The sequence below is a fragment of the Excalfactoria chinensis genome, chromosome 14, assembly GCF_039878825.1.
Source record: "Excalfactoria chinensis isolate bCotChi1 chromosome 14, bCotChi1.hap2, whole genome shotgun sequence".
In the NCBI taxonomy this organism is placed as follows: Eukaryota; Metazoa; Chordata; class Aves; order Galliformes; family Phasianidae; genus Excalfactoria; species Excalfactoria chinensis.
This window is the reverse complement of record NC_092838.1, coordinates 523,521-534,271: the sequence shown is the minus strand read 5'-3', so window position 1 is coordinate 534,271 and position 10,751 is coordinate 523,521. Positions and strand designations below refer to the sequence as shown.

The window sequence follows — 10,751 nt, the reverse complement described above, 5'->3', positions numbered from 1 at the left end:
TAGCCGCCGCGTTCGCGAACCGCCAACCGCCCCAGTTCGAATTCGCATCCTCGTCGTCCAATCGCGGCCCGCGGGGCGGGGTCGGCCCCACCTCCCGTCGTCCTCCCGGCCAATCGGAAGGCTCGCTGTGTTTGAAAAGAGGTGCGCGCGGCCGGTAGGCGTCGCTCAGAGGATCCCGGCCCGCGCTGAGGGCGGAGCTGCCGCCGGGGCCCGGCTGGGGGCGGGGTCGGCCTCAGCCCCGCGCTCGTTCCCTGACCCGCGCTGGGCGCCGGGGGGGGCGCGGCCTCGTGCGGTGATCGCCGCCCCTCGCGGAGCCGCTCGGTCGGAGCCGGTCCGGGTGCGGCGGTCGGTGCGTTCGGTCCGCGAGGAGCGCCGCGATGAAGGCGGGCGGTGAGTGCGGGCCGCGCGGCAACCCTGCCTGCCTGCCTTCCTGCCTGCCTTCCTGCCTGCCTGCCTGCCTTCCCGCCCTCGGCTCCGCGCGGCTCCCTGTGAGGGCTCTGCGGGCGGCCCGGGACGCGCGGCGGGAGGCGGCGGGGACATCCCGGGGAGCTGGTAGGGACCGGGCGAGGCGGGGGAGTCGCAGCGGGGCGGCGGTTCTCCCGGCGGTGCGGCAGTGCTCGCTCCGTGCCGGCTGCCGCCGCTCCCCGCGGGGCCGTGAACCTCCCCGGCGTTGGGTGATCGGCGAGAAGCGCCTCGGCCGGAAGGTCGCGGTGAGGAGAAAGGCGGCGCAGCGCCGATTGCCGCCTGCGAACCGCCCGGTCCCTCCCTGACCGCTCCGCTTTCGCTGTGGGAGCGGCGGCTGAGCTCCGCATCGCGGCCCGGCTCCTCTCGGCCCGGCTCCTCCGTGCCGGGTTCGGCTCATCGTTTGGGTTCCTGCATTAGTTGGTTGAATCGCGGCGGGTTTTGGGGCTCCCGAGTGCCGGCACAGCCCGGCTGCTCGCGGCAGGTGCAGCCCCGTGCCGGCACAACGGATGGGGAGCTTGGGGCGCTCTGTCTCCTGCCGGCGTTACTCGTGTGTTCTTCACGGCTTCCCCCCATCCCTCAGCTCGTTTGCGTCTCTTGGCTGATGTGCTGAGGGCGATCTCTCAACCAGGAGCGTTGATGCAGGCCTGTGCTCCGGTCCGTGAGCGCTGTGAGATGATGAAACGCTGTGAGGGGTCTGCCAGCAGCACCTCCCACAGAGATGGGCTTTGGACTCGGGTGGCTTAGTGGGCCTTTACCTTCCTAATCTCTCCGGTCACGTTTCAAGGACTGTTATCAATTGATAAGGAGAAGTAGCCTGGGGGAGGTACATGAAGTTGCAGCAGTGACAGCTGAACTCAGTGCAGCCCAATGATGGGTCAGGGTACTGCTGTGCTCTGTGATGTGTGCCATCCTTTCTGGGCACCTGGCTTTAATTGGCTGAACTCAACGAGTCACTTCTTCATGGTTTGGTCTTTCAGTCTTCTGTGCTGCGTGTTGAGTTTCTGTGGTTGATGTGCTTGAAGATGCATTCTACTTAATGGAACACACATTGTGTGCACCTTCTTTCTCTTGCTGTTCTGTCACTAACCGAGGTGTTTTTGTTTTGCAGTGGTTCACTGCCGCTGTTCCAGATGCTTCTCTTTCCCTTCCAAACGAAAGATAAGAAAACGGCCCCGAGTCCTGACGCTGCTGAGTCTGCCTGAGGATGTTCTCCTCCATGTTCTGAAAGGCCTTCCTGCTGAGGACATCCTCTCGCTCAGAGCGGTGAGTGCCAGCCCCTCCTGCCATGCACTGCCTTATTTCTGCCCCTGGAGCCAGAAGTGCACACAGGAACGCCTGCATCCAAGGAGCCGTGAGGAGAGCCAAAAAATACATGCAGTAGACAGATATGTGCTGTCCTAGGAAGAGAGTTATGATGAGCTTGTGATTCATTAGTTGCCTATCTAAAAGTAGATCACCAACTATTTTTCTGCTGATCCCTTTATTTTAATAATTACTTGATGCTCTCCCTCATACCTTGCAGGTGCATTCCCATCTTAAATACCTCGTGGATCATCACGCCAGTGTTTGGGCATGTGCAAGTTTTGAAGACGTATGGCCTTCTCCAAAAAATCTGACAGTGTTTGAAAGGTGAGCTCTAAGCATCAGCATCCCTCTGAGGTTGTAGAGGAGAAAGGTCTTGTCTGAAAATCTGAGGGAGGAGCACAGGGGCTTAAGGCACGTCCCTGAGGGTGCAAGTAACTAAACCTGCTTTCTTGCACTGGGTATGTTGCATGGGACTGAGAAATGATTCCTGTGAGCCGTCAGATTGTCCTGGGCACAGATGTGGCTTTTCTTGCTGCAATACTTTCATACATCATAACTCACTTGTAACTTCTGTAGTGAAGTCAGGTGTGCTTGTGGTTGATGGACAACAAACACAGCCAGGCCTTCACTCAAGTAGCTTGTCTGATGTGGAAGCACCTATTGACTTCATCCTGAAGTATTTTCTCTGTTCCCATTCAGGGCTGCTGAAAGGGGCAACTTTGAAGCTGCTGTGAAGCTGGGGATAGCGTACCTGTACAATGAAGGCTGTAAGTGTGCAAGCTTTACTTGGTTCCCCAGGGAAAATGGCATAATTGAAAGATATATAGATGAGCCGATGGGTTAATTATAGATGCAGATCAGAGCAATTGTCTCATCTTTTTTTCTGTTGAATACTGATGGGTTTGTGCTCAGATTCTAGAGCAGCGGATGTGCAGAAGCAGTCTGCTCTCCTTAGTGTTAGGTTTCATTTGGTTTCATTTGCTGTCATGCTTCTTTCCTCCTCTTGCCAGCTCTGTGACTTTTAAAGCTTCAAAGTTCAGTCTCCCTGGTGTTACGCTGTTTTCTCTCTTGACCTGAGTATCCGCCAAGACCCTGTTGTGGTTAAACCCCAACCTATTTCTGACTTTTTTTTGTGCAGTGTCCATCTCCGATGAGGGCCGTGCAGAAGTGAATGGATTAAAGGCATCTCATTTCTTCAGTCTGGCAGAGCGGCTGAATGTGTGCGCAGCCCCATTCATCTGGCTTTTTATTCGTCCTCCCTGGTCCTTGACTGGAAGCTGTTGTAAAGCTGTGGTCTTTGAGAGTCTTAAAGCAGAGTGTCAGCTGGACAAAGTAAGGTTGCTTTCTGCCTGTGACTTTAAGATGGGTTGGGAACTGCGCCTAGCCCCTTTGGAGAAATGGTTTTTGTTTCCCCAAGGAGCTCCTGTTCTCCCACTGCTTAAATAACTGTGGGTCAATCGTTTTAATGAATTTGCTGCCAAACTGCAGTGTGTCATGATTGCCAGAGGCACGTGCTGTCTGTTCTGAGGCATTCTGTACTGTCTAAAAGATGACAAAGAAAAAAGGAAAGGGGGAGAATGGAAGGCCAATCAATTTTTAGTCTGGAATACAGAGCAAAAATTTGTTCTTTGTTTGTCTTAATACTTTGTCTTGATGCTTTTTTCAGGCTCAGAAAGGATCTATTCTGTACTGCTTGGCTAAGGTCCTGAGTCTCTTTGAGGTGAGCAGTGCTTCTGATCTGTTTGGCCACTTTGAAAGGGGCTTCTTTGCTAATGCGGTTTATCTTGATTATTTTTTTTTTTTTAAGATTATAATAATGATAATACAAATATTTTTGTATTCCTCAAGTGGCCTAAGGGATTTCTGTTCTCGTGCATTTAACGTACTGGTTGTTTAAAGGAATGTGATCAACTTACTCAGTTTTAGAAGCAGTAAAATTAAGTTGCTGTGTGGTCAGGTCTTAGAGGGAGCCTTTCCTTTGTAATACATACTGAAAGCAACCAAACACAAATGGCCTTCAGCAATGTGCAAGTTAGAAAACTTTCCTGTAGCGGAGAGAAACATCCGTCCTCAGTCAGAATCTTTAAATGCTGAGTGGGTGTTGGAGCAGCCCTTGCAGTCTGGGGCGGGGGGGTCACACCTCATTGGTTCTGCTTTTGCAGTTTTCAGTACAGAGCTGTTCTGTAGTTTCTGAAGTATTAAGTTCTGGCTGGACAGCATAGATACCATCGTGCCTTTTGTTCTTAGGATGAAGAAAAAAGAAAAGAGTCCCTTGGAATGTTTGAGGAGTCTTCAAAGCAGGGTTGTTTAAATAGCTCCTATCTCCTTTGGGAAAATAACAGAAAGGTTGCTGTAAGTAACTTCCTTTTTTTCTTCTCTCATAGCATTTTCATTATCTGGACCTTTTGTCATATGCAAGGAACATAATTATTACACCTTCCTCAGATCTGAACTTCTACATAACCAAGAAGAGCACTACAAACCCTAAGAAATGAGCTCTTGGTGTTTTAAAGTAAGCAAGTCTACAAGCCATTGTAGCAGAGGTGGAAGCAGTTCTTTGACAGTGACTCTGCTAAAAGCACAGGCACTGCTGGTCAAGCTGCTTGCTCATGAGCAAGGAGACTGCCTGCCTTGTCACTAATAAGTCTGCAAAGTACATACATTGGAATTCTGAGTGACTCATCTCATTTCCTTGGGCAAGAGCTGAAGAAAGTTTCTTAAACAATGTGATGAGAAACGGGCTGGTTGTAGGAACAGTAGATTTAACTACAGACTGGGTTTTTTTCCTTTGGCTATTAGTACTACAATCCTGTTTCTTAAGTAAAGGTAATGGGGTTTGAAATCTGTTGATATTTTTCTCTGTAGATGTTAGACCCTGGCAGATACCTCCAAAGTCTCAGGAAGCTACGGGACTATGCAGCAAAGGGATGCTGGGATGCACAGGTATGTTTTTCTGGTTGTGTTGCTGCTGCTTTTTTTCCTCCCTGGGAAAGTTATAATTTCTTTGCTTTTATGTATGCTGTTGCTGTAGACTTAGGGTTTCTCTTCTCAGAAACAGTCAGAATTGCTGAGTAGTATCTGTGTGTGCACATCTGTTTCCCACAAATCACTCTTTTGAAAAATGCTGCGCTTCCAAGGATTGAACTAGTGACAGATATAAACTCTGTCCCTGAATAGCATGTGCAGCGTTCAGCATTCAAGCTAGACTAAGAAGAAATTCTGCTAGCAGTTCTTCCAAGTATTTTCTCTTCTTCACTGTTTTCACCAGAAAAATTACAAGCTCATTCTCTACTGTTTTAGTTGGTGCTTATTAAAAGTCTTTTTTTGTGCATGTGTGTTTTTTCTCTACTACAGATAGCTTTAGCCAAAGCTTGTGGAAATGGAAACCAACTAGGATTAGAAGCAAAATCTTCCAGTGAAATGGTGGCTCAGATGTTTCAAGCCTCCCGTCCTATCAGCAAGCGGAATATCTTCACTGTGCAGAAAAAAATAAACGAAACAATGAGGTAAAATCTCAGATCCAGGAGTGAGGTCACACAGCAGGAACCATTGCCTATTTCCCTTTGTGGGTTTTTTTTTTTTCTTTTCTGGCCTGTAAATACTTGGCATTTAAGACCGACAGTTTCTCATGCCCTTCAGAGCATAACAGGCCTCTGGCTACAAATCCTTATCTTGGTGCCACGTGTTGTTTTTCTGAAAACAACACCTCCTTCTTTTATTGCATTTCCTAGTTTAGAGCTTTTGAGTAGAGAAGGGGTTCAGATGACTGGGCACAGGGAGGGTGTTCAGCACTGGTTTGGGTAGTTTTTAACTGGGTGGGTTATGTTTCTCTTTGCCATCTAGGTACATCCTGGTTGACTGGCTGGTGGAAGTGGCTACCATGAAAGACTTTTCCTGCCTGTGCCTTCACATGACAGTGGGGTGTGTGGATCGTTACTTGAAGCTGAGACCTGTGCCCCGGTATCAGCTCCAGCTCCTGGGAATAGCCTGCATGGTCATTTGCACACGGTAGGTGTTCTGGCTGATGATGGGAGGTGGTGCTTTTATTGGCCACTAAACTAGTGTGTAGGTACACCAACTGACTTTCTTCTGGAGTAACTCTTAACACTTGATATTGCAGTTTTATCAGCAAAGAAATCTTGACAATACGGGAGGCTGTATGGCTAACGGACAACACATACAAATATGAAGACCTGGTCAGAATGATGGGTGAGATCATCTCTGCCCTAGAGGGAAAGATAAGGGTGAGTTTGGGAAGTGGATGGGTAGTTTTATTCCTGGGGCTGCTGTTGAAGTGGATCTCTTGTATAAAAAGAACAAAGATGCTATTATGAGTGTTCTCTGTGGAGACTGTGCATTGAAGAGCATGCAGATACCAAACTGTCTGCCTTCCTGTAGAGATTAAAACCTGAGTTTCTCAAGGCACATTCAGAGATTGTTTATTCTTTGACTGGGAAGTATTTCAGTCTTGGTGTAGAATTTAAAATAATACCTTATAATGAAAGCAGTGTCTTGTGGATACAACTGTGGTCTAAATACTTGGTGCTTTGTATTGTCAACCTCTGTTCTCCTTTGTGTATTAGATACCTACTATTGTGGACTACAAAGAAGTACTTTCAAACATAGTCTCACTGGAGAGAAGGACTCTTCACCTTTACAGCTTCATTTGTGAACTGTCACTCTTAAACACGAGCCTTTTCATGTACTCCCCAGCTCGGCTGGCTGCTGCAGCACTGCTGCTGGCTAAGATACTGCATGGCCATGGTAAGGAGCAGCCTGTTCAGTGGGGCTGTGAAGTATGTCAGTCTGTCTTGACCATTCAGGGACCTTCAATGGTCAAGGTGCACCGATCACCCTGGGGAGTGTGGGAGAGGGGGACAGGAGTAGCATGTGGGAATGGGGTGGTGTTGAGTTCAGTCTATAGCAATGCAATAATGTAAGCCCTGAATTTAAATGAGACTGAAGGTTTCTGCCCCTGTCTACACAGTGGAATTCTATTTAGGTGTGGCTTCAGTTTCTCAAGTAAGCCTATTCTTGAAGCTGATTCTGAACTTCAACGGTGTATGGGTAGAAGCTTCTAAAGATTATCATCATATAAGCATGATCTTTATGCCTTTAAAAAATCTGTATGTTTGTAGAACTTGCAAGCTCTGTGAAATGGTGATACCTGTTTTCTTCTCCAGCACATCCCTGGAGCAGCCAGCTGTCTGAGTGCACTGGGTTCTCTCTTGAAGACCTGTTGCCGTGTGTGCTACACCTTCATCAAAAATGGTAAAGCTTTGGGAACTCTTCTTGGAGTGTTTGTATCCTGGCTCTCATAGCCTTGCTTCCAAAGGGAGAAGGTGACTTTGGCAAACTGCTTTGCTCCCCCTACTACAGGGCACTAGAATCTAGGGGCTGGTTCAGTGATGACTGTTCTGTCTGTCTTGACTGGCAGTGGCCCTGGGTTGCAGAAGCCCTGGTGCTCCCCAAGGCTAGCAGCTTTCAGGTTGCCAACATCACTATTTCCACATGATTGTGACCAGTGTTTTGATGAGCTCCAGAAGGAGCTCAGAAACAAAAGTAATTCATTTTTGAAAGGCTGGAAGTCAAATATCTCAAGAAACAGAAAAGGAATGAGATGGCTGCATGCTTAGTAACTCTGCTGAAATGCCACTTTCCTCAGCTCAGAGCTGAGGTGGACAGAGGGGGGAAGTACTTACATTGCCAGTATTTGTTCACAGTGTTATATAGAATCTGTTAATCTTAGGATTAAAGCTCTGGTCTTTCTTTTCAGTTTCCATGATGAGGTCCCTAAGGATTATAGGCAGGTGTCTTTAACAGCAGTGAGACAAAGATTTGAAGATGAGCGTTATGATGAAGTAGGCAAAGAAAAGGTGGGTTTTCTCTTCTGTTTGCTGAAATCTGACTCCCTGAGTAAAAGCTGCTGTATGGCAGGGTGTTCAAAACTTCCAGGAAGGGGAAGTGGGTTTTAATGTCAGGTTTGGAAGTAGAGAATAGCTGGGTGAGGTTGGGACTCTTAACTGCTGTGGTTGAGCAGCAGTTTTAGGAAGGACTTAATAGGACAACTTTTTCCTTGGTGGGGGGAGAGGTAAAGATAAATAGGGATAAAGTAGCTGCTTCCTGGCAGAGGGAATCAGTAAGTCTAATTCTTAACCCTTTGTTTTTCAGGTGATGAGCTACAGCCAGCTTTGTTCGCTGCTGGGTGTGAAGCAGGAAGACCTGAAACCCAGTCCCTTGCACACAAATGTCATAGAAATTAAAGCTTTCTTTAGCTCTCCCTCTGCAAAGAGATCTAAAAGGCAAGTATAACTCATGGCTGTGACGGTCTGTGAAGCACGAGTCTTTCCTCCTTTCTGGCATCCTGAGCTTCCATTCTTAACTATAATTCTTCCAGTCATTACCTTGGCTGACATCTCTATTAGAAGAGCTGGTGAATCAGACTTGGCTTTTAATGCATGACTTCTGGATGTTCTTCTACAGGAGGAGGGAAGACAGCACTCAGGATGACAGGGGCAGCTTAGTGACTACACCTACAGCTGAGCTCTCCACCCAGGAGGAAAGTCTTCTGGACAGCTTTCTGGACTGGAGTTTAGATTCCTGCTCTGGTTACGAAGGTGATCAGGAAAGCGAAGGCGAGAGAGATGGAGATGGTAAGGCTTTTAGTCTTACAAAGAACAGATGAGAGAAGTCAAAATCTGCCTTTTTGTCTTTGCATAAAACTCTTTACTGGGAGATAAGCCTGAACTTTCAGGAGAAGAGCAGCTGGGAAAACTCTCTCTCCCCCCGTGATTATAATTGTTAAACTCTTTAAAGGATAGATATTTCTTCTCCTTACTGCTTCAGATCATAATGAAGGATTTTACAGCCACTCAGCATTTCGAAGGCAGTGTTTTCAGGTACTGCTACAGCTGTAGACCAAACCTGATGAATGGGATTTCATTGTAGCCAGAACACTGTTTGCAGTTTGTTTTACTGACTCAGGCTCCGGCCACATTTTCCAAGCAGTTGCTAGACAGTACCTGTTCAAACAGGCTGAGAGGGTAGTAGTGAAATATTTGAATGTGGGTACACTCTACCCTTACCCTCCCCTCTGACAAGGTTTGCACTTGTACTTTTTTTTCCCTGCTTGTCTGTTAGTGTGGTGCTGCCCAAATTCTCACTGGTCTTTCCCTTTTCTCACCCCTCAGTCACAAGTCCCAGCGGAATCTTGGATGTGACAGTGGTTTACATGGATCCAGCACAGCACTGCTGTCAGGACTCTAGTGATGAAGACAGCCTATCTGTGGAGTGGTCTGGGCACGCAGCGCCACCGAGGAAGGCCAGGACACCAGATGAAACTCGCAGAGTTTCAGCCTGTGTTGCCTCAAGAAATCCCAGCTGGGAAAGGAGCTCAGGCTACTCTTCTGTCAATGGTGCCAGTCCTACATCTTCTGTGGAAGGCAGCTGTGGAGTACCTCTCAAACCTACCTCAGCACTGTCTCCTGGCAGTGCCCTGAACAAGGAGCCATGCCTTCCTCACTACCTGCAATCACATCTACAGTCAGTGTGTGCTAGAGCTAGTGATAGGAATTCGGACCGAAGGCAAGTCAAGCGCAAAAATGTAGCAGAACACAGTGAGGAAAGGGTGAACTTGGGCTTCTTAAGCCTCTGATTTCATGCTTCTCTAGGTTTCCTGGAAAGTGTTTTTATCATAGTTGTACAGGAATGATAGTGAATAATTGTCAATACCTCCAAGAAGAGCCCTTTCCTTTTACTCTGCCTATTCCTACCGCATTCTGTCAGCCTGTCTTTTAAATGCATATCTCACTTCTGGCCTGTTTCCATCCTTGGTAACTGCTTTTCTTGAAGTGTTCCCTACTTTCTGATTCCCTCGAAGCTCCAGATGCTGAGAGGGATCTTAACTTTACAGCTTGTCAAACCTCACCACTTATTCTTTGAAACTGACCTTGTCTTCTCTCTCTTGCTTCACTGTGAGGCCTGGCGCTATGAAAGGAGTTTACTTTGGTCACGAAGTTACTGGATGTAACACTATGCTTGAATTTGACAGACCTTTTAGCGGTTATGCTGCATTTTAACTCTATCCAGGTACTGTTTCAAGTGAGCTGGTGCTTTCCTTTTCTGTGTGTATATCTTTTGCTGCACTGATTTAAGGTTTTTATAGATAAGTGGATACAGTCAAGAGGTAAATGAAGGCTCATTGTAGGTCTGAGCTTCTTTTAACCTACCTCTCATGGTTTTAAAAACCCTATTTGACTCAGGCATTAGTTGCCATGTGTTTGTTCCCGAGACATCATCCTTCTGTGCCTTAATATAATGTGATCTGTGAACCGTTAGTCCATGCTGCATCAGTGTGGTTCAGCTGCCACCTCCAGCCAATGGCTCACTGTCATGGTTTTGCATGGTTAAGCCATGACACACACCTTCACTGCCTGTATTCCTTACTCTTTCTGTGAATGTGGCTGTCAGTAAAGCACGCCTCACTTGAACACTAGAAGAGCAGGCGGCATCACGGTAAGGGCAAACTGTCTTACAGAAAGCCCTATTCCAAGCCTTATAACTGCATCCTAGTCCACAAGGGTAGCCACAGGCTTTTCTTATAAAAACTGCAATCTCCTGTACTGTATTAATAGGGCTGTGAAGGAACTTCCTACAGTGACCTCAGCCTAGCCATGCCAGGTTCAAGCTCCTTCAGCCTGTTTGCATTAGGAAAACAGCTTTCTTTTTATGCGTTGGTATTTTAATGTTCATTACTTGTTCTTAAGACTTCCACAAGTTGTCACTGAATTTAACACTGGAACTGGACTCTACAACTTTTCCTTTGTGTAGAAGTTACTGTGGCAGGTGGCAACAGTTCAGATAGGAAATAGTGACTTTTTTTTTTATAAAACTTGTTTTTATATCTAAGTGGCTCCTATATTGCTTTCATGGCTGGTATCCAGTCACCTCTGTTGCTGAGCTGGGGCTTGAAGAACTGATAA

General features: G+C 47.3%; 1 protein-coding gene across 1 annotated transcript; it reads left to right on the top strand.

Moving 5' to 3' along the window:
- Positions 1 to 233: 233 nt before the first annotated feature.
- Positions 234 to 10,674, top strand: CCNF (cyclin F). Its single transcript, XM_072349368.1, has 17 exons — positions 234 to 390; positions 1,574 to 1,728; positions 1,988 to 2,094; positions 2,470 to 2,537; positions 2,909 to 3,102; positions 3,437 to 3,490; positions 4,018 to 4,122; positions 4,636 to 4,713; positions 5,125 to 5,276; positions 5,614 to 5,778; positions 5,891 to 6,014; positions 6,354 to 6,534; positions 6,954 to 7,041; positions 7,547 to 7,646; positions 7,942 to 8,072; positions 8,254 to 8,423; positions 8,961 to 10,674. Exons 1-17 carry the CDS (start codon positions 378 to 380, stop codon positions 9,422 to 9,424), a joined length of 2,349 nt encoding a protein of 782 aa, XP_072205469.1. The 5' UTR covers positions 234 to 377; the 3' UTR covers positions 9,425 to 10,674.
- The last annotated feature ends 77 nt before the right edge of the window (positions 10,675 to 10,751 follow it).